Source organism: Haemaphysalis longicornis, unplaced genomic scaffold (genome assembly GCF_048455015.1).
Source record: "Haemaphysalis longicornis isolate Haplotype H1 unplaced genomic scaffold, Haemaphysalis longicornis Haplotype H1 scaffold_14, whole genome shotgun sequence".
NCBI classification, from domain to species: Eukaryota; Metazoa; Arthropoda; class Arachnida; order Ixodida; family Ixodidae; genus Haemaphysalis; species Haemaphysalis longicornis.
The window spans coordinates 29,793,573-29,816,351 of record NW_027526245.1 but is presented as its reverse complement, the minus strand read 5'-3'; the positions used below and the strand labels follow the sequence as shown (position 1 = coordinate 29,816,351).

Here is a 22,779-nt window from a genome sequence, read left to right as displayed (position 1 = left end):
GTGCCTTAGGCAGCGCGAATATCGTCAGGCAGGGCACAAGACTTCGTTATTCCGTCCGGGAAACGCGACGCAGAAAGGAGAAAAGTTTGGTTGCACGGGCATACTTCAGGCCGACGCTACCATCACTCTTTTGCGAGGTAAGTTTCTGAATGCTTGTTCTTGCTCCGTTAAATTCTGCGCGAGCTTGAGCGGTCACTTACGAAGAAATGCGTATTCCCTTCGCGACCATCGTCCACGCTTTGTTCTGAGTAGGCATTGCGCGCAGCGCCGAGTTCGTCCCGTCGTAAGCTTTGGTTTGTATAAGAGGCCGTGTATTTGTCATGTGCGCGCTTAACTTCCAGCATCAATATCAGTGGCGTAGCATGTTCAGTCAGTTGTCGTAAGGTTTTCGTGACGCGATAATTGTTCACCTGAATTCATGCTTGTTTTGGCCGACGGCAGCTTGCGTCTGACCATGTATCGTGTGCGTTCCGAGTGCGTGTACGCTCTTTTTGGCGTGAAGTCATGTTTTGTGTGTTAGCTACCCGTGTGGTATTATAATCCCGTTGTTATGACATCGGAGTGATTTGCTGCGTAATATGGGCTTGGTCGGTGCGGCGCAAATTGAGGCTGTTGCGAGAAAAAAAAAATTGCGGCTAGGTAAAACAATTTAAGGTCAGCTAATATAGTGACCGCGCCGTTGACGTACGTTTGATGCGCAATTTCTGTTATCGCTTTATTAAATTCGCGCACGTTTGAATGAGCACTTCAAATGCATATTCGCACCGTAACGGCTGTACGCCCTTTCTTCCGTGTATGCACAGAGGAACGTTAATTACGACTTACGTTTGCATTACACGCGATGCCGTACATTTGCAGTGTGCGCGCTTACTTCATCTTAGTAGTCAATGGCGCAGCGTATCAAGTCATTGCGATTTGAACCAAAACACACTGGGCGACTATATTATTTTCAGCAGACGTATTTTTGTCCAGCAAAGCGCTTGCTAAACGGGTTTAGTGTAGCGAGTTGAGCGGACGCGGCACTGAGCAGATGCGCGAACACGAATTTTATAATGCTACGGTAGAACAGTCACTAACTCCCTTCTGCGATGCATTATTGCCTATATTTGCGGAGTGTTTGTGGCGCATCTCAAACTCGGTGGCGACATTTTTTTTCCCTTCTCAATAGGATTATTTCACGGATCAATTTGAGCAACGGATATTGGAGAAGCTTGGAGTTAAAAAAACTAAACCCAAATGCCACTCCCAACATTTTTTCTCACGGGAAGCCACGTCAGCAGCACAAGCCACCTGCACGACGTCATTACGGACGTTTGTTCCAATAAAATATCTATTTGCTGGCACCAATTCATTTTTGTGATTTATTGTTTTCTCTTGATAATCATCGTGACATTGGTCCTCTTTCGAATTTCTTTCGGGTGTATCCCTGTGTTAGTGCAATGTACAAATCTGCCAGAATATATCCCAGCACAAAACAATTCTGTCCAGGCGCCTCCATTAATAACGGCTGTAAACGACCGCGCCCGGTGAAAAAACGTATTGCATGATTAATTAACTCTAGACGGGGCTCTAGAAATCCTATCCTCTAGAAATCCTCTAGAAGTTAACGGGGCTCTAGAAATCCTATAAATGCTACCAGAGAGCGATTTCGGCGCGAAAACAAGAGCTAACTGCAGCGAGCGCCCTGAAGCGTAGCGAGGGCGTCTGCTCTCAAGTGGCCAACAAATATGGCGGCCCCGCCGCGGAGTTAAAGGGACGGCGGCGCCGCGGGTGAGGGGAGAGAAAAAAGAGGAGGGCAGCGGAGAAGGAGGGAGCAGTTGGCGCTACCTTAGTTCTTTCAGGGACCTTAGGAGTGTGTAGGGTGCCTCGATGCGCGGAGCGGGCGCGCATCGAGGCACCCTAGGAGTGTGCGCGTTCGTCCGGCCCGAGCAGATCGCGCGGTTACCTCCGAGCTGCGTAGCAGACGGCAGCGGCAGAATTTTCCATTCCCGCTTGCGACGAAAGCGAGCGAAAGCGACGGGAATTCTGTCGCGCGACGAAAATTTGTCCCGACCATTCCACAAAAACGATCGTCGCGCGACAAAGCGACGGAATTCCTGCCGCTTTCACTCGCTTTCGTCGCAAGTGCGAACGGGCCTTTATGCGCAATCTCCGCCCCACATAAAACAAGCTCTTGCTTGTCGCCTGAGCATACGGTTGATATCTGACTACGTTATACTGTGCTTGCCAGTATATTTAAACGATGTCACTAGGTTTGAAACGTACGCGCTCGGCGTGCAGCTTTGTAAACGCAAGCGGTCTCACATACGCACGCTATTTTGCTGCAAATAGAGTTTTAGTACAGCGTTTGTGGCCTTTGCATACGCTAAACGCTAAATTTTTGCGTCCCGCTACGTAAACACCGCGAGGGGAGTTTGTTTTAGTAGAGCGTCTCATCAGTTTTGCGTAGCGACACACTAATGCATACGGCGCCATCTGTCAAATGTTTTCCGAAATGTCTCGCCGGCTGATCTGCTAGCGGAGTGCCGGAGTGTTTGGACATTTTACGACTATCCAAACAAGTGCAAACAAACGCTTTCCCGTCAGTGTTGAATGCAACACATGGGTGCAGCTTGCCAGAACACGGGTTCTCGCTGATCGAGTGCGGCGTTGGTTTGCTCTGCGCCTTCCCGTTCATCGCCGCTGATAAAGCGATCCGATCCGGCGCGTTTTGTGCACGGGTTCTGTGTAGGTTGAAAATGTCTTTTTTCACATGCCGCCGGTAGTAGGAATTACAACCACCGCAAAATAACACCCGGCACCAGCGGGGCCACATCTGAGACCGCGCTTTTTGGATAAACAGTGCGCGGTGCACCAAAGGGAACGAGCGCACGATTCTCCCCGCGCGGCGGCGAGTTCGCCGCCGATACCAACTGTAGCTACGTACACCGCGAAAGGGCAAGGCCAGGCCGCACACATGCGGCCAGGTCTTTCGTTCGCTTTTCCAGCCTTTAGAGGAGTGTCCATGGTGTCTACAAAGATGAAAAAGCCGAAAGAGCTGGCGCGTAGCAGACGGCAGTCTGTGGGAGCGCAATAGAGGAAGCACGTCACCGCTGAGGAGCGGAGCATCATGGGAGGGGAGGCCAACAGCGAAGAAACAGTTGAAAGGAGGAGGAAATACGGCGCGACGATTATGCGCGGTTTTTGATTTACGATTTCTCAGCTAATACTCATCGCTTTAACAAAATTCTTGCAGGAGGAGATTGCTAATACATTGCTTTATTTGGTTACATGTACATCCATGCATCGGCGGAAGGCATTTCAGGACCCCTTTAAGTTGTTTCGAACGCTCTGGGTATCCGTTGTGCGTGCGTGAGTGCGTGCGCGTGTGCGTGTGTGTGTGCGTGCGTGCGTGTGTGTGCGTGCGTGCGTGCGTGTGTGCGTGTGTGCGTGTGTGCGTGCGTGCGTGCGTGCGTGCGTGTGTGTGTGTGTGTGTGTGTGTGTGTGTGTGTGTGTGTGTGTGTGTGTGTGTGTGTGTGTGTGTGTGTGTGTGTGTGTGTGTGTGTGTGCGAGTGCACGTGCGCGAAAACAGCGTAATACCGATAAGCTCTTGTGTATTGTTTATAGGCAGGCGACTACGATAGTCAAATAATCGGTTGCTTCCACGGTTCTCCCAATCCCCAACCTACTTACGAGCAGTGGGTGGCACAACTGACCAGCTCCGACCTCTCCTCCTAGCGTAGCCTGGTAGAGAGGGCCCGGGTGGCCAGTGCAGGCCAGGGTATCCCGGACTACCGGAAACCCCCCACCAGGCGGGTGCCCAGACAGCAGCACCTAAGGCTAGCATAAATAAAGTTTATTCCTCCTCCTCCGTTATTTAAATGCTTAGGGGTTTAAGTACCCACTGCAATCTCGTTACCAAATTATTTGCCGTGAGTGAAAAAGTCATGGTATTCCGCGATGCCTTTCATATCGCTATCGACTCTACATGAGTATTTTTTCGAAAGACTTTCTGAATTTCTGGATTTGCTGGGGTTATATACTCAGCACATAATTTGTTGGCATGACATATTAAGGGTATTATATTTTTCGGTGAGCAGTTAAGCTGATCACTAATATCTGTATGCTCAACATCGGCTGTAAGTAAGTTGTTCGGGATATTAGTGAATAAACACATCAATTATTGATTGATTTTCATTGATTGATTGTAGGGTTTAACGCGCCGACGCAACGCAGGCGATGAGGCGCGCCGTAGTGGAGGGCTCCGGGTTAATTTTGACCACCTGGGGATCTTTAACGTGCGCCGAAATCTCGTACACACGGGCGTTTTTGCTTTTTGCCTCCATCAGAAAAGCGGCCGCCGCGGCCGGGAATCGAGCCCGCGACCTCGTGCTCAGCAGCGCAACGCCTTAACCACTGAGCCACCGCGGCGGGTAAACACATCAAGTAGAGAACTATACCAATCGTAACTCGGATAAAGATTTTTATTAACTTATAAAACAGCGCTATAAACAGGACTGCAGAAAGGGCACGTCCTGTAGTCCTGTTTATAGTCCTGTAGTCCTGTCAAATTATATATATTCTGTAGTCCTGTTATATTATATTCTGTAGTCCTGTTTATAGCGCTGTTTTATAAGTTAGTTATGTACCAACTGGCCCGCCTTCAATCTGTGTTGCAGTCGATTTTTATTACTTAACTTAGGCCACGTCCATTTATGGTAGACTGCAAGTCTCTCTGTACGCTTGTATATGCAAGCATGCATGCCAATAAACGGCACCAGCACGTTTACCCTGCCTATTGCGGAAGAAATACCGATAGCCATTTGGACATTATACACTTCAGATGCTGAAGTATAAGTCGTATCTGTTAATAGTATCGCGGTAAAAGTAGCGCCAAACGTTTCAAGTAGTGTTGCCATTTCATCTACTTTATCTGTCAAAGACCACACGTTTAAAGGAGAAAAAAAGGAAACGACATAGGGGGTATTTTCGTGTTTACTAATGGTTGGATTTCGGTCGGTTGAATTCCCATAATTTAGTTCTTGCTCGGAACGCACGCAATATGCGTTCCGTGCGTTCCAAACAACATGTAAGAGATTTTCAGAAATAAAACTGAGAAACGTGTTGTGTTTTAGAACCATGCATGACTACAAAAAAGAATACTGCTGTGCAATAAATTCACTTATGCATCACCCCGGGCACAGTCTACGTCGAAAATTCAAAGGCACCAGTAACTACCCTAATGGCACCAGGAGCTACTTCTACCTTTCTCCTGCATTTGTGTGCGGTAACTTTTTTATTATGAAACGCCGCACACAGGCTCCGAAGGCCGAGTTTTCGCCAGGGAAAGCGACCTTAGGCTACGCGCGCCGCGGTGCGGCGAAAAACGCGGCGACGCCCCTTTTTCAACTTACGCTCTCTCCGGGCGATTGGGTCGGCCGGAGCAACGGCGCGCTGCCGGTAGCCGATCGCGGAGGCTACGGTGTGTTTATGCTTTTAGATGCGACTGCAGCTCATTCACTCGCCTTGTCCCTCCATACGGCGTTGTAGTTGTCCGTCCACACTCCTCCCCCATTCTCCTCGCCGCGCTAGCTGTGCTCTCCGCCGCTCACCCCCTCTCCTCTCCGATAGCGAACACTGTCTCGCGATGGGCATTGGATTGGATTTGATTGGGTTGGCTTGGCTTGGCTTGGATTGGATTGTATTGAATTAAAGTGGATTGTGTTGGATTGTGTTGCGTCATAGCCGCGCCACGTTGCGTCATAGCCGCGGTCGTTCAAGAACCGGCGTTCCGATTTCCATCGATGCGTTGAATGGAGCCTAACAATTCTGGTATCGCCCGCGCAACCGTAACAAGCACCGATCACTGTGATAACAGGAATGCTAGCACCACTGAAGACGAGGCTGCGAAGCGGCGTGAACGTGATGCTGAACGCAAACGATTGAAGCGAGCAGCCGATTCCGAACTTCGTAAACGTGATACCGAACGCAAACGGTTGAAGCAAGCAGCCGATGCTGAACTTCAGCAACGTGAAGCCGCTGCCGTACGCGAGAAACGAGCGGCCGATGCTGAACTTCGTCAGCGTGAAGCCGCTGCCGTACGTGAGAAGCGAGCGGCCGATGCTAAACTTGCGTCGCATCTCCACAGGGTTCCCCTCGCCGGTAAGGTGGGGTAATTTTGTGCCGCCTCAGACACTCATTTGTGGTTTTGCATCGGACTACGCTGAAAATGTATTGTTAAAATAAACTACTTCAACCACTTGCGCAACGAACTGTATCGCTCAAGATTTCAGATACTGCCGTCCTCGACAGTGCCCTTCGCAAGATACGTGATGCTCGCTTAGGGCGCAGACTGAACATACGTTCCGAGCCGCAACGGTAATCGATAGTTTTTTCTCTGCTCTGCCACACTTCATCTGATCTACCTGTCGTAATAAGCGCGACACATGGAGCGTTTGAAGGGAACCTGAACTCTTCGGAGCGGGTGACTGAATCACGCTTGGTGGTGCCGCGCCGAAGACTTTAGATGCATCTGCACATTAAGCGACAGCAGATGTCGTAATCGGCGAGCTTCCTAACCATTTGGCGGCGACAGCAACGTATCCACTCCAAGTGCCAACGTATACCTGCTACGGGAGGTTCGGCACTGGAGATGACAGCTGCCGCGAACATGCTCACGGCCGTTTCATTAATCCCCGTTTCCGCAATGCTTTCACAATCTAGTTGCGTATGGAGAGCTGGCTGCGACCAGTAATTTCTTTTTTACAATCACCAACTCCGTGGCGGCAATGCGTATACCCGTTCTTCGAGCCCGCGGGACTATCGCCAGAGATAATTTTCTAGGGCCGCCGGTTAACTTCTCAGGCCGAATGCCCGGTGTTTCAAGAACAGCTTCCGTTACCGATAACCCGCATGTCCTGATTTCCACGTTTTTGATTTTTTTCCCCGGCTCCCGAGGCCCTCCGGTGTGTGGGATGCTGATTTCGGTGAACGAGTGGCACACTCGCTGATCCGATGTCGATGACGATGATCATGCCGGTCCTGATGACGCCCGTCATCACAGAGACATCAGTGCACTTGCAAGTGCACTAAAACTCTCGTCTTTCTTAGGTGTATTATGAGCTAAGGCGGCAATCGACACAGCCACTCTCACCCACAACTTCCGTGTATCATTCATAAGGCACCTTTATGCTATGTAAACTGAAAGTGCAGGTGCCCAGCGGGGCTCATCTGAGCTTCGCCGCACCTGCCTGTGCCGACTGGCTCTACCCAGCTCGGCCCTGCACGGCACGACCTCCTCGAGAGAGAAGGTCGCCGGTGGTTAGCGACACCGCATAGCCGGAGCTTCCACGCGCAAGTTGTACCCAATCGTGACGAGGCGCTGAAAGGCCACGGAGAGTAATCACTAACGGTGGCTTCCGGTGGCCTGGTCGCCCGCCGGTCGTACTACAGACTTTGCTGCGCTGAGCAGGGTTACATCGCAGTTGACAATGCACCCAGCCGCCCTGAGTTTAAATTTGACTTATGAATATCTCATTCTACTACGATGTCTACGGGCCTTACAACGCACACTCGCGATGGTTGTCAGGCGGTTCTGACATGCGTGGGAGGTGATTTTCGAAGAGGCCGAGTACGTCGTACGCTATTTCTGCTGGATTGTCAGGCGGGATTGGCAGGGAGTGCGGCGGATGCTTGCGGGTGGGGTGCGTGAAGCACCGTATTGGGAACCTCCGCCGCCATCCCTGTTCCAGACCGCAATGAGATCCCTTCCGAGGCATTTCATTCGCCTCAGGACTGCAGCGTCCCTGTTGGTATCACCGGCGCTGAAATGGCTACGGCGGCTTTGTCCTTCGAAAGCACCGCGGTTCTACTGATTCCATCGCGTAAGGTGTGCGGACTTGCGAAGGGTTTGGGGGGGAGGGGAAAATTTTTGTGTCATTAGAGCTTCGGAAACTGCTTTCCTGTTTGTTTTCCTAATCTTGACGAATAATGTATATCGAGCGGATGGAGGGATGGAATAAGGAATTTCTGCGGTAAACTTTGCACTCAAGCAGAGCGGGACAGAGGCAGTTGGAGGTCGGGAGGAGAGGCCTTCCTCCTGGAGTGGACCTTACTAGGCTAGTGATGATGATGATCATAATATCTAATCGTTCGATGCTTATAAAAATGACCTGACGTATAAGCCTGCCGTCTAGTTCAGGTTCTAGTCCTGAAATGGTGGATGTCCTCGATTATAAGTCCAGGATCGCCCTCGGACTTCCGGATACGCGATCCGGTGCTCGATACGCGATCGGGTGCCCGGTGCTCGATCCGGTGCTCGATCGGATACGCGATCCGATGCTCGATCCGGGTTATGGACAACAATCGAGCGCAGTGGTTTCATTTTTATATTGGCGCCGTGTTTGATTTTTACAGTTTTTTTAGAAGTTGAACATTTGTGTACTTTTGCTTGATACCTCGTCCAAGGAACACCTGTTATGCAGCTTGTTGATCATATAGTTACACACATGCCTTTATTTAATTTACAAGATTTCTTTTTATATTCGCTTTTTGCCGCGTGCAACTCAGCTAACAATTAGCCGCCGTTTACGATGGCGTTTTTCCTGTTTTATGCAGTTTTCTCTAAACGAGAGACACACTGTCACTAGCTAAAAAAAGCAGCATTACAAGCATTCGGTTGCCCCCCAAAACGCAGAAAATCTTACGAGGAGTTTTATGCAGGTTGTGCGCTGTCACACTAAAACGATTTTGCAAACACTGTTGTCGCCACCTTTTTTTTTCATACGGACAGGTCTCGCATATTTTCCTGTGGAAGAACGGGTCTCTGAAAACAGCTGCAGTGTGTACATGTCCAAAGCAAACATGAGACCTGTCATCATTGCTTTACACGTGGATGGGCTTCGATATCAGTAATTGAAAATTTAAATGTCTTTAGTCTTGGGTTCAAAATAGGCAAAATTGGGATTGCCTGTGGTCACCGAAATACGTTTAAGAATACAATAAAATCGGGGTGCATCTGACTTGAAGTTGTTTTATTTGTTGCGACTGAAATTGAAACTGTAACTTGCTTAACGCACATGTGTAAAACAGAGTGCCATGTCTTTGGGGCTATCACTTAACGTAATAGTCTTTAAACGTGTTAATCATAAAAATATGACGGGTGCTTCCACCCAGCAGGCAATAATTCGAAAGCCAGATAAGAGCGCAGCCATCCGTTATGCGTATGACGCGCCCCGCGCTATACTGAACTGCATTGACCATGCAGATTATATAAAGTACCTAAGCCTGGATAAGAAATACCTTAAAAATAACCACCTTTTAGCGAACCGAACGTTATTTCAGCACAAGAAATTTTCCATTGGTAGTAGGGAATATTGTCCGTGTGTCGAAGGCGTCATGCGGCACATGTTAGAGAAGTCGCATAGCTGCAATCGTAGGTAAAATAAATTCATTATTTTCAGGTTCTATGAGTCGCTTTGCATCCATAACATCAGCTATGCTTTCTTTTTATTGTGATACGAAGCACGAAAGTTGATGAAACGCCATTTCGAGAAGCGTTGCAGCATACCCGGCTTTCGTTTCAACCATCGGCTCCGCGCGCCGCGGTGCGGCAGAAAACGGCGAAACGGCCTCTTCGGAATTACGCTGCCTCGGGGTGATTGGGACGGCCAGAGCAACGGCGCGCCGTCGGCAGCCGATCGCGGAGGCCGTGATACTACTTAACGGGATTCGGTTTTCGACCGCAAGGCCCTTGGAGTAGAACCGCCGGTTTTCACGGTAACAATCTGGGTTCGCCCCCTGCTCATTACAATGTTTTTGTATGGACGAAACTTTCTTTGTTGCAACAGGATATCTTAAGACAATTCACCTTTATTTTTGAAAATATGTACAGTCTTTGTAAAATTATTGTGGGCCAAGCCGGAAACGTGCAGGCTTGCAAAAAATTCAATGTACAAGCTTACGTCATGGACGAGGCTGGAACTTTTCATGCAGGAAAGCTAGAGAAAACACTTTTCTTTCTTACTGCCTCAAAATATGTTTGTCACTGTTTAAGGTAAAGCCGATTCTGTGAATTCTCTGGGGTCAAGAAGACTTAGGATTGGCCCAGAAAATTTTAACAAAGCGTGTAAGTATAGTTTGGCGTATTTTAGGTAAGAGTACCCTGCCAACTCGTGTATTAAATTGAAGGTTTCAGGTTCTCACTGATGGTGTATGGCGCGTCAAAAACGCGCTGCAGGAAAGCCAACTTTCTCCCACGGCGGTCATAATCATGGGTAAAGTAAAAAAAAAACGCTTCACATGGTCGGAATGGCACCTGGCACCCTCACGTCATGAAGGTTACGTCTATCCAACTGGGCCATTCCAACACGGTCGAAGTTGTTTGGATTTGGAGAGGGGTGCATCGATGTGCACAATTTCACAAAAAAATCACGCCCCCTCGAAAAAAGGACGACGATAGGTGAACAAAACTACAGCGACGATGTTTTAGCTCAAGCCCTTGTCAGATTCGACGACGATAGTTGAACGCGAAGCTCTCTTAGTGAGAAATCAAATGGCGAACGGTCAAAGCCAAAGCTGCTGCTCCAAGTCCAACCTACCTGACAGTGAAAGTGAAACCTCGATGATTCAACAACATCAGCCGACAACCACGTAATCCCTCATAAGAAAGCTTCCGGTGGAATCATCGTCAACAATTTTCAGTTGTCGCTATGAAAACAGCTTAACATAATTTTATTGCTCTTTGTTGGACTGATGGCGTCCTGCCAAAAAATTAATGCATTTCCCCGCAGAACGGTTGGACGACCGAGAAGCTCTGATAAGATCTCCAGGCACACGGCACGTGCGTAAAATCGGGCTTCCCCTGTGTTAAGCGGTTGAAAAGCGCTAAAAAGCCACGGTTGCAGATGAGACAATACACGCATCAATCGTGAAGGAGCAGAACAGTATACTTGTATCTCACAAACCACGCATCGGCAAACGTTTAAATCGTTCGTACATGTGTTTTCTTAGCGCGCGATAAATCGGTGCCTGATTTCGTTCTTCGTTTGCCATTTGGGTATTTGGAGGTTTGAGTACACACTTTCAGCGAAGGTAGGAGGGTCACGTGTGGGTGCTCACCAATCGCAGGCACCCCGGGGGTGAGCGGGTCGCCCACGTGCATCATGGTGTCCCTGCGCATCAGGGTGTCCGGCATGCGAGGTCCGAACGGAAACGCCTTTGTCGACGATGACGTCCCGTCATCTTCGTCCGAGTAGTGGTCAGGAAACACGACGAGGCCAACAGCTCCTCTCCGAGCGCAGCTGAAAGCCTTCGAGGCTAGTGTGGAGCCCCCTTCTCTGCGCAGCCGCACAAAAGGGGCGCCGACCAGGGTAGCCAGCTCTTTCGAAGCAATACTTTTGTAACATGAATAAAAGACTACATGGTGTAGGCAATGTCTAGGCAGTGAAAGTACGGGTAAATTGATCACACGTTTTACAATCAAAGATAGAATGAATCCCTGCGCCTGAATGGCACTGTCATTGCCAGACCAATCCAAAACATGGTGTGGCTCGTGTAAAGCTTCAGAAGTTTGTTAAAGTGTGATTCGCCAGGTTATTTTCTCAAGTAACCTTTATTCAATACGGAGCGCCCAAGCTTTGCAAAAAAGTGCCCTGAAATTATTATGGATGAATGCTATGTAGCATCTAGCATTCGTAGTTCTATGGTATTTATTTGTTGTGGTTCTGATTTTATCTCACCTCTCCTAGCCAGCGTTTTCATCGACGACGGAGTTGTTTTTTTGTCTTTTATGGTTATAGGTCAACGTTACTAGAATAAACTCAGTTTGAAAGCTCCGCCGGAGAGGCGGGCCGCGTGGCGGTCGCGAGAACTAGCGGCGCTGCAGTCAAGTCTTGCGCTACTCCCGGCGCGTCGTCTGCTTCGGCGGCGGGAGGCCGGTGCAGCCGACTGCGGCGGGCCGCCGCGCAGACGTACCGCGGCAGCTTTCTAATACTGCTGTTGCTAAACTTAAACATCGATCATCTTTCCAGTCAACTAGCTTAAACGCCTTCGTCCTTCTAGTAGATGTTACCGCATCACATTTGTGCACTGCTTAAGTGGAAATGCGTTAGGTCGCCTGTATGCACTTACCTGCACGCGCAGCTCATTGGGACGGTCGGCCTATATTTCAACTGTCTACATTGCGTTTAACTTCATGCACGGTAGCTTCTAAGCCCTTCTCAGCGTAGTTTTTATAACTACTGCGCCGTCTTATCTCGACCAAAAACGACCCAACGAGTTTGTGAAAGCAGTGCCTTTACAAGTGCTTTTATCTCCACGCGGCAATAGGACAGTTTTTCTGAATCTCGTCGTTTCAAGGTCCCGTTAACCAGCTTCCGATGTAGAGTTCCTATGCTCAACTTTTATATTCTGCCGGGCTGATCCCACCTCATCTCGCATTTGTGCACTCTGTAGTGCATGCGAGCATTAGATCACCAAAGATGAAAGTTCGGTTTACAGTTTTTACGCTCAGTTCATCTGTGACAAACGCACTCGAATTTTGTGAGTTGACATTAAAGCTTTAATCCGCAATTTAAAAGTGCTCATGGTACGCCTGAATTAAGAAGGATCTTTGACCGCCATTTTGATGTCTTGAACTCAAGAAATCCGTTCAACTGGTCATACAAGACACCTCTCCGAAAGGCGAATCAGGCTTCAATGAAGAATTTTTTTGAAAAGGCTGAATTGTGCATAACATGACGCAAGGATGCACAAAAAAAATCACTGTTTGAGGGCCTCAAGAACACTATTTGCAGGACTCCTTATATGTATGCACGATGCCAGCACCTTTTGATGGGTTTGTGGCGACGGGAAGCTGCCGAATTCGCTCACGCTCAAGATGTCTCAATACCACATCGAAACATTTTTTGGTTGCGTAAAAAGGAAAGGGCGGCTAAAACAACAGCCCTACTGCCTGTCAATTTACAGCTGCATACAAGCGTCTTTTTAGTAGAACAGAAGTTGCATCACCAGATACTGGAAACTCCTCTCGCGATATTGTGACTGATCTCTGCCCCTCAGGTGATGAAAACCTCGTTGAAACGCCAACAGCTTTCGCCTCGTTAAGAAGATCATCGCTGTTGCAGATACTTAATGATGATAACTATAACACCCAGCGGGTCGACTTCCACACAAGCCTTTCGCTTGTTCTCTGTAGTAGTGCTATATACAGCAGTATTTGGGGCACGGAAAGTATATAGAGGCACATCCCCCAATGAATACTGCACTACACTGATGTCCACTGAGCTTCCAGAAGTCGTTTCTGCGAAAGCAAACGGTGGTCTCGTGGCACCATCGAAATACTTCTTTAAATTGCGCCGCGTCGTGGAAAAAGGGTTTAGTGTTTACAGGTTTAATGTAAGGGTTAATGTTCTACACGTTTAATGCAGCCGTTATATGCAAAAAGTGAGCGCCAATAGTGAGGTGTTGACAGTATTGTTTGAACAAATATTACTTGCTGAGTTGGAGCCTCATCTGTTGAACTGCGATGCATTCGACAATCACATTTAAGTTTTGCCGAAGAAGATTGCCAACGTGTATTCAATAATCAGGTTCAGCCCATTCCGACTGAAATCAACCGGAAAAACTTGCACGCACAACGGTGTATGAACACAGCAGACAGTCTATTATTTCGTAAAATCTGCAAACGACAGATAAGAACCACAATTGAAGGAAGCTGGCTAGCTAGTATGGCTTCGTATTTTTTGCGGTTTTTAAGTGCGTGCGTTTTGTATAAGTCGCCTCATAGCCTACGTTGTGATAAATCAGGCAGTTTTTTTAATTGGTTACTCTTTTATTGTGTGTAACTTTTTTCTTTTGAAATTGTGCAGACCCTGGGGTGAAAAAAATTTGTGTACCGTTTGTTGCTTCCTCCTTGTGCCTCTCTTCTGGAACGTTTCGAGCAAATATGCCTTACACCGTGAACGGCTGAATGAGTATTCGCTCATATGTAATCGCGTACGGCCCATATGTAATTCTGTAAACAGCTGCTTTGGGAGGCAGTAATCTGTTGTTTTAGCCACCCTTTTCTTTTTACGCAACCAAAATATTTTCGATGTGGCATTGAGTCGTCTTGAGCGTGAGAGATTTCGGCAGCTTCCCGTCGCCACAAACACATCAAAAGGTGCTGACACCGTGCATACATATAAGTTGTTCTGCAAATACAGTGTTCCTGAGGCCCTCAAACACTGGTTTTTCTTGTGCATCCTTGTGTCATGTTATGTACAATTCAGCCTTCTTAAAAAAAAAATTCTTCATTGAAGCCTGATTCGCCTTTCGGAGAGGTGTCTTGTATGACCAGCTGAACGGATTTCTTGAGTTCAAAACATCAAAATGGCGGTCAAAGATCCTCGTGAATTCAGGCGTACCATGAGCACCTTTAAATTGCGGATTAAAGCTTTAATGTCAACTCACAAAATTCGAGTGCGTTTGTCACAGATTAACTGAGCGTAAGAACTGTAAATCGAAATTTCATCTTTGGTGATCTAATGTTCGTATGCACCACAGAGTGCACAAAGACGAGATGAGGTGGGACAAGCCCAGCGGATATAAAAGTTGAGCATAGGAACTCTCCATAGGAAGCTGGTTAACGGGACCTTGCACCGACGAGATTCAGAAAAACTGTCCTATTGCCGCGTAGAGATAAAAGCACATATAAAGTCACTGCTTTCACAAACTCGTTGGGTCGTTGTTTGTCGAGGTAAGACGGCGCAGTAGTTATAAAAACTACGCTGAAAGGGGTAATTGGATTAGAAGCTACCGTACATGAAGTTAAACGCAGGCCGCAGCGGCCGCTTTCCTGATGGAGGCGATAAGCAAAAACGCCCGTGTGTACGAGATTTCAGCGCACGTTAAAGATCCCCAGGTGGTCAAAATTAATCCGGAGCCCTCCACTACGGCGCGCCTCATCGCCTGCGTTGCGTCGGCGCGTTAAACCCCACAATCAATCAAGTTAAACGCAATGTAGACAGTTAAAATATAGGCCGTCCGTCGATTCTTAGCTAGCCAATGAGCTGCGCTTCCAGGTCAGTGCATACAGGCGGCTCAACGCATTTCCACTTAAACAGTGCACAAATGTGATGCGGTAACGTCGACTAGAAGGACGAAGGCGTTTAAGCTAGTCGACTGGAAAGATGATAGATGTTTAAGTTTAGCAATAGCAGTACTAGAAAGCTGCTGCGGTACGTCTGCGCGGCGGCCCGCCGCGGTCGGCTGCAGCGGCCGCCCGCCGCCGAAGCAGACGACGCGCCGGGAGTAGCGCAAGACTTGACTGCAGCGCCGCTAGTTCTCGCGACCGCCGTTTGGCCCACCCTCCTCCGCTGGCGGGGATGCGGAGCTCCGAAACTGAGCTTATTCTAGTAACGTTGGTTATAGGTGTCAGGGCACTTGATACATAGACTTTTGCGACTTCGTTGAAAAATTTACCGCTTTCCCATTTTTGGTATGCAGTGGACCTAAACAAATTGTCGTGGAAGAGATAAATATGCTCGGTTTTTTAGGAGCTTCGTTTAAGGTGAGAATGCTGTCAGCATTGCGCGATGTGCTACGCCGTGGGAGTTCACTCTAGTACACAAAATAAGCAGTGGATGTTAAATGTCATCATCCAGGCGCTTCAAAACAAAGAGCAAGAAGACTTCTGAGCGCGTGCTACTTCTATCTCTTTATTAAACGCTTTCTGTGCTACGCAGTCACTGGTCTTCCTCGTCTCTACAGCGAATGATTTTTGCAATCGCTGTTGCAAATAATTAACTTGTGAATACTTCACCTAGATTATTTGGCTACAAAATACGGCGGGAGCTTCGATGTATTGGCTTGGAGAAAGCAAGTTTGTGCTTGCTTGTTTTACCCCTCGCCGACGTATTTTTCATAGCGCCGCCAACACACAGCGCACCGAAAAAGCCAGTATGCTCTTGGGACGGCGTGCAACGTCGCAAGCGTCGCTTTTGAAAAGTGACTACTCTCGAAGTCTGCGATAATCTCTATCTTTCGTTTCAACGAAAGGTCATTCTGCGATACTTCTTGCTCTGAAATCCGATGCTGACTTCGCGAGGAAATGGCGCGCACAAAGCCGAGTAAAGGTGAATGCCTACCAGAGCAAGACTACAAGCCCATCGGTGAAGTGTGCGGTGTCCGCGAGGAAGCCTGAAACCGCCGCTGATTCAAGCCTTTCAGTAAGGCTTGACGGATGGCGGTGCTCTTAAAACAAGTTGCGGTTTCTAGTGGGGTGTTCTGGGTTTCTGAAGAGGTGGTTTGAAAATTTGCGTTAAAATTAACGGCTGCTTTTTTTAAAATTGCCCCGCGAGTTGTTTGCGCTGTTGAGGCGGTAGTACTGTTTACCGATTGCAGTTCGTCAAGATTGTAACGTACTGGCATTGCTTATCCATTTTTTTGTATAATTTTAAGGTCTCATTTTTACTTTTATGATGTTTTTTATGATTGCACTATTTTATTTATTATATATTTCTTTTTTTATTTTACAGATTTTTTTGTTTTCTGTATTATGTATTATTTTTTTATTTTTCACTTATTCTATTTCCTGTGCTTGCTGAGCACATTTATTGCTGCTACAGAACAGTGGTTGTGCCGCGCTGCGCCCGCTTTAGAGGCGGCACAGACCACACCGATCAATGCGAATTATGTACAGACTGCTGCATTGTAGTACAGATATTTGATAGCAGGCTAGAACCTTTTAACGCTGAATCAATACCGCCCAGAAGTTAGACCACACCAGGTGCCAATGCTGGGCTGTAGTTGTGATGCGAGGGTGCCACTCACTGCAAATTACTAGCCGGGCTTTGTATCTATTGGCATCCCGCGAAGACAACCGCTTCTGTTATGTTTTTATGTGTCCATTACGATGTTTACTCAGTAACGTCTCCCCTGTAATTTTTTTCGGTTGTCTGAAAGAAACATTCACATTTACCTTTCCTAGCAGCTAAACTTAAAATTTCTCCACCGAAATTGCACAATGAGGGAGTCAAAGCCCGCACGATACGTTGACAGACAGATGGTGTATCTTTACGAAGAAAATGAGGCGAAATTTCAGAGGTTTCCAATGAACGTCGATTCCCAGAATCGGGTGAGGTCACTCCTTAGTTTTAATGTGTCCGAATGAACCGATCACTCATTTTATGGGGTTATTGCCTGAATTTCATTGATAAAATATATCAAGTATTTCTGCAGCTGTCCGATAAACGTTTACAATTGACCAGCTATGTCGGCCTGTATGCAGTATGACATGGACATTGCGAGCTGGTATGGTCCTACGAACAAAGTACTGCCCGCACTCTGCCCGCAAGAATATTAGAGAACGGTTAAGTTCACCTGTCTAGATACGCGCCACTAACTCAAGCTACATTGCGCATATATGGGACGGAGCAACCAACGGGTGGCAATCGGAAAGAGCCGTGAACTGTAACTGAATAAGCCCTTCGCCAACGGGACCGCCCACTTCCGGCTACCTAACTGCACAACGAGCACTAGCCACCAATCCAGCGGTGCCGCACTGACCAAGTGTAGCATGCACGAGCACCACATCTGGTGAATGTTCCGACTAGTCTGTGGGGTCAGCTCATTGTATACGGCAGGGGTCGGCAACCTCTTCAGCTGGAGGGCAGAAATTGCATGCAGCCGACACGGCAAAGGGCGGGAAGGCAAATAGGGTGCGGGAAGGGGGGCTTTAGCGGCAAACAAAAAACAAATCTGCGACTTTACAATATTATTGGACAGCACGCTGGCTCAGAGTAAAGATGGTGGACTATGCCAACAGGAAGCGATTATTTCGCTGTTCTAGACTCCCGTCTTGCACCATTCGAGGTACAAACTGGCCTGTCGCCCTTCAGATGGTATGTGACCAGTGGGGGGAAGTGGGGGGGGGATGTCTCTAGATATGCTGGAGGCCGCATGAGCCCCGTAGGTTGCAATTCGCAGTTTGCCGGCCCCTGGTATAGGGGATACAAACAATACCATGACCGGAACGCACTGCCTTCGCTACGTGCAGCGCCATCGGGTTTCTGCCTTTTGAAGCTCAGCCCATGCGTAGGTTTCTCGGGTTTTATGGCGCAGCCCTTTGGCGGCCGTCTCTGGGCTGAACCACGTTGTCGGCGTAACCGAGTGAAGAATGACAAAACCGGCAAGTGAAAGAAAAAGCGAACAATGAAAGAAAGCAAATGAGGAGAGTGTCGCGAAATTGGAAGGGTAGGAGGTTCGCTGTGGTTGCGCGAGCCAGCGCTCCCCAAAGTGTGCGGTAGAGGTGGGGAGGAGGCAGTATGCTGTGCCCGTACGAGGCGCTCGACAGCGCGACGCTTGGTGAAAAATGTGAGGAAGGCGGGCGCGTGACTATGATGTGCGTTCGCTTAAGACGCAGTTCGCGGTCCCTCCCTGAGACGCACTTCGCGCAGCGGAAGCAGAGGCTCATCATCACTGCCGTCGAGAAAACCCAAGAGTGAGCGCTGCCGCAGCGCACTGCTGCTGCGCCCAAATATCGTATTAGGGCGTATCGTAATCACGAGCCATTTTTTGAAAGTACGTCCGATTGGTTCGAGTTTTCAAAATGCAGTTACAATATCATGAAAGTTACGCCTCTCACGTACGTTGACTCTACTTCGCTTTTCGCCTCACTAGTCTATCTACACCCTCCCCGCCCCTCCTTCCTTGCGCACGCGAGTGGAAGGCCCGCAGAAAACGAACGCTCGGAATGGTAAGCGTCTTCTTTAGGGCGTGCCACTTTAAGGGCCTGGCTTGTCGTCGTAGCCCGTTCGGAGTCATTCTAGCCACCGTGGTCCCGCGGCGTCATGTACCGAAACAGAAGCTTCGAAAAGACCACCGCCTCCCCTGGTACGGATAAAACCTGGGTCACTCGCGTTACGAAGTCGAAGCCTAATCCACCCTCTCCACAGAGGCCCGCGTTACTCATTTGCAAAGAATTGGGCTGCGCTGCAAAGTGATTGCGCTGCAAAGTGATTGGGCTGCCAAAGGTGATTGGGCCGTTGCCAAAGGTGACCCCCGTTGCTAAGCCGCAAATAAGTACAGAATAACAGAAAATAAGAAAATCGCAATTTAAGGCAATGAGTGCCCAAAAAACGCTAATTCAAATCAGTGTATCTTTATAGGTCTTTACATATGCTGTGGATCCCTCTCTTGACTAATTTCTATATCAACGTCATGCTGATGCTGAAACTGGTAAGAGATGGCGCAACAGCCCATTTGGTGAATCACTGCTCATCACTTTCACACACTTTCATTGCAGCTTTGACGTGGAGTGGAACTGCTTTAATGTGTGTTTTTTTTTGGGGGGGGGGGGGGTGGGGGCGGGAGACTGAAAAACTAGAGTGCGCCTGAGCTTTCATACGCAGCACGTCTGCAAGCACACGATGCAGGCGAAAAACATGCCACTGAATTGAAGGGCACCTCTTAATGCGGGAAACACCAGTATGATATCGAAGGGCCTGTACTGGCCTGCGACCTTGCACGCGCCGTCACACCGGCTACCACACAGGCTATCGTGCCGCTCGGAGGGAAGCGCAGGCGCTATGAGGCAAGTCTTCCGTTAGAGTATTGAAGCGGGGTGAGTCGGAAGGAACTGTACAAAGATATCGTCGAGAGTGTGTTGCCATTGCCCATTTAACGCAGCAGGTATAATCTAAGGCGAGAGGGAGATGTACTTAAGCGAGTTAAAAGAATGCCGGTCCCAGGTGGAGTGAAATCTTTCTTTTTTAAGCTCCATGCTGGAACACTGGAAGTAAAGACATGGAGGGAGGAAAAGGGATGTTTTGTGCCATGGGGTGGGCAGTTTTCTGTGTGGAAAGCCAGAAACAATTCAGCATGTGTTCTTGGACTGCTGGGCAGGGGTGTTCGTTTTGACATCCTCCCGCGAACACTCAAAAAAGATTTGCCTGTGGATGCTTACAGTATTAGGTTGTTGAACGTTGAAAATGAGGACGGTGTGCCGTTTGACACAATTATGCTGTACGGACTACATAGCATCTGGAGAAACAGGAAGGCGATACGCTACTCCGACCCATATGCCAGACCCATCCGACAGTGCTTCAAGAAGTCAATAGGTTCTTTTGTGCAGACACAGAAACTTCAGCCCTCTAAACCAGAGTGGCTACCCACAATTAAACCATTGTTGGTAATGAACGAATACTGAAATCACCTCACCGGCCCAAGAAGGGCTGCAGTTTTATTGTTTGTAATTAGTGTATACATAACCATTTTCTTGTGTGTTTTGTTTGGCATCCCATCAAAGAAGGCAATAAAGACAAAAAACGTCTTGCGTCGGCGCTCAATGCACCGCATTCACAACCGAGAACGCTTACCAACCTGGCGAGGCAGACGCAACCGGATATGGTGACGTTCAACGCTTCCACTTGATCCAAGTCCTGATGTGTCGCTCTGTTGACGTACACAAGGCACCCCTGTTGGAAGGGACAAACGTTTTCCATACTAAAATAAACTTCAGCCGCTAAATTCCGGAGATATATTGGTGCACAATGGGTTTCAGGTCTGCCGAGATTTGTAGGACGAAGGCTCTGACTATTGCCGAAAATTTCAAAGAAATTGTTTTTAATTTTTGAAATTTATGTCAGAATACTATAAATCGGCATTTTTACGTGAGGGTTTTTTGTCGTCTTAGAATCGGTATTCAAATGTTCAAGTGCACTAATAAGCCCTGTTCAGTACTCTGCGCTCGTCCGACCATCGCCTTTCACGAACATCTTGTGTTTGCTCCTGGCCCTTGGCTCTTTTAATACAAGTTACTAATGTGGAATGTGAAATATGTAGAATGCATTTACCAATCGAGCCTAAATACAACGAAGTCAACATATGATGCGTAAGAAAGTGTCAATGCCGCTGAGCAAGCACAATCAATCCAGCGATAAATTTAAATTGTCTGGAACAAAGATACCAACACGTTCTTAGTTGGAAAGGTGTGGGGAGACATTTCTACAGCATGCGGAAAAAAAGAGGAATCATAGTTCTACCATCAGCGCTGTATTAATTACGAAGAAAAATGTTTATAATTTAACATGAGCAAACAGAGCCCAGTACAAAAGGCTGGTTGTGGTCACCTGTACGTGTTGTGAAGGCGTTGTTACTTTCTGAGATTGATAGACGATGGAGGCGCAATTGCAGAGTGCGCAATATCGCAGTCCTCGGAACATGATGCCAAATACCGCGAAACTACAACTTCCGTAACAATACATGTAATGCAGCCTACCAACACGTCTCCAGGTGGTGAGAAAGCCAAGAAAGCCGATCCAATGTCAGTGTTGAAACCATCAACTGGCTCTTCCCGGGTGGAGGCCTCGAAGGTGACGTCGCCTGTAGTGCTGTTAACCAACTGAACCTGCATTGTGGCAAAAGTATGCAAGCAAGCTGCTCCGAGCAGTAGAACTGTTATGAACCGGCACAGAATCGGCAGCAACAAACCTGTAATGTTTTGGCCTGCGACGTAGCCGCAACTAATTGATATACAAAACGCCTAGTTCGCCGGTTTTGCTATTATTTTAGAGCTCAAACTGGGCCGCAAAGGTTTTTTTTTGTCCTAAATACAGCCATAGAATGGTATTTAGGGACTGGGTACATGCCGGGTCGCCTTTGCACGTTAACGCATACATGTGTGTGAGGCGTTACAGCAGCAATAAGCAGAGCAGAACTGAATGAGGACAAAAGCTGTGCCCTTGCAAAACTAGAAGCGTATGCATTTTGCCGAGGTAGCGTGCTGATAAAGCATCACGATTGACTTCGTCCACAGATCTGCCCAAGGCATACAGACTTCGCCACCATTACTATAATAAACCAAGATTTACCATTCAAGAACAAGATTTCCTATCGAGGCTATTTTCCTCTTTCAAATTCACACCATGCGGCGACCATTGCGCTGGTAAACAATGCTTTAGCATATCACCCAGAATATCTGTGGTTTCAACATTTCATATCCCGCGTGGGATATACAATGTTGAAAAGAGATAAACTACTGTTTTTTTTGGTTGACTGAAAGTCACATCCGGCAGGCGATAACATATCTGACGCGTACGGCGCGCTAACCACGCGTAGAGGTTCCTACTGGAGTTTTTGGAAGAAGAAGAAGTTAATTGACTCTTGTAAAAGAGGAAGGTTACATGTGAAAATATACCCAGACGAGGGTGCCATACTTGATACTGCACCGGGACCCCCGATATATTATTACATAGCAAAAATACAGTGAAAGCAGCTAAGCATAATTTAAATAGTCACAAATGTCAGAGTTACACTCATAGAGATAAAGTAACAACAGAGCAATACAAATCAAGTGTTCATGTCAGAACATTACCAGGCAGACTCTATTTAAAAAATGAGAAGAAAAATACAAAAGAGAAAAGGGCAGAAAACAAGAAAAAAATGGCAGCATCTCCACTCCATGGATAATGGGGAGGGTGCGGAGTAGGGGGAGTCGAAATGACATCCAAGTTGCGCCCCGAGTGACATCCGATTTATGGCCCTACCGTCATTCGGTTTGAGCCGTGAGCAAGGTAAATATAAATGGTAGCGAAGCTTCGGGCAAAAAGCGGTTCAGAACCAATTGCCAGCGACATCAGCATGGGGGCCTATGGGAGTGGCAATAGGAGCGCGACTAGGTGAGGAGGGAACAAACGCTAGTAACAAAAAACCAAGTTTTGTTCAACAATAAGACATCATTGATATTTTACGAACGATATTTATTTCTAAATCAGATGTATTCAGGCACAGTGTGCAAATAGTTTAGGAAAATGTTGTTCA

General features: G+C 47.8%; 1 protein-coding gene across 2 annotated transcripts in view; it reads right to left on the bottom strand.

The window, feature by feature from the left end:
- LOC144165221 (aminopeptidase NAALADL1-like) overlaps window positions 1–22,779 on the bottom strand; it is a 105,068-nt gene that overhangs the window by 57,273 nt on the left and 25,016 nt on the right. For both annotated transcript variants that reach the window (XM_077695337.1, XM_077695336.1), the window contains 3 exons: window positions 21,239–21,367; window positions 20,341–20,435; window positions 11,098–11,315 (listed from right to left, as the gene is read on the bottom strand). In XM_077695337.1, the coding sequence (XP_077551463.1) occupies window positions 11,098–11,315; window positions 20,341–20,435; window positions 21,239–21,367 (442 nt within the window). The remainder of the gene's footprint in view (window positions 1–11,097; window positions 11,316–20,340; window positions 20,436–21,238; window positions 21,368–22,779) is intronic.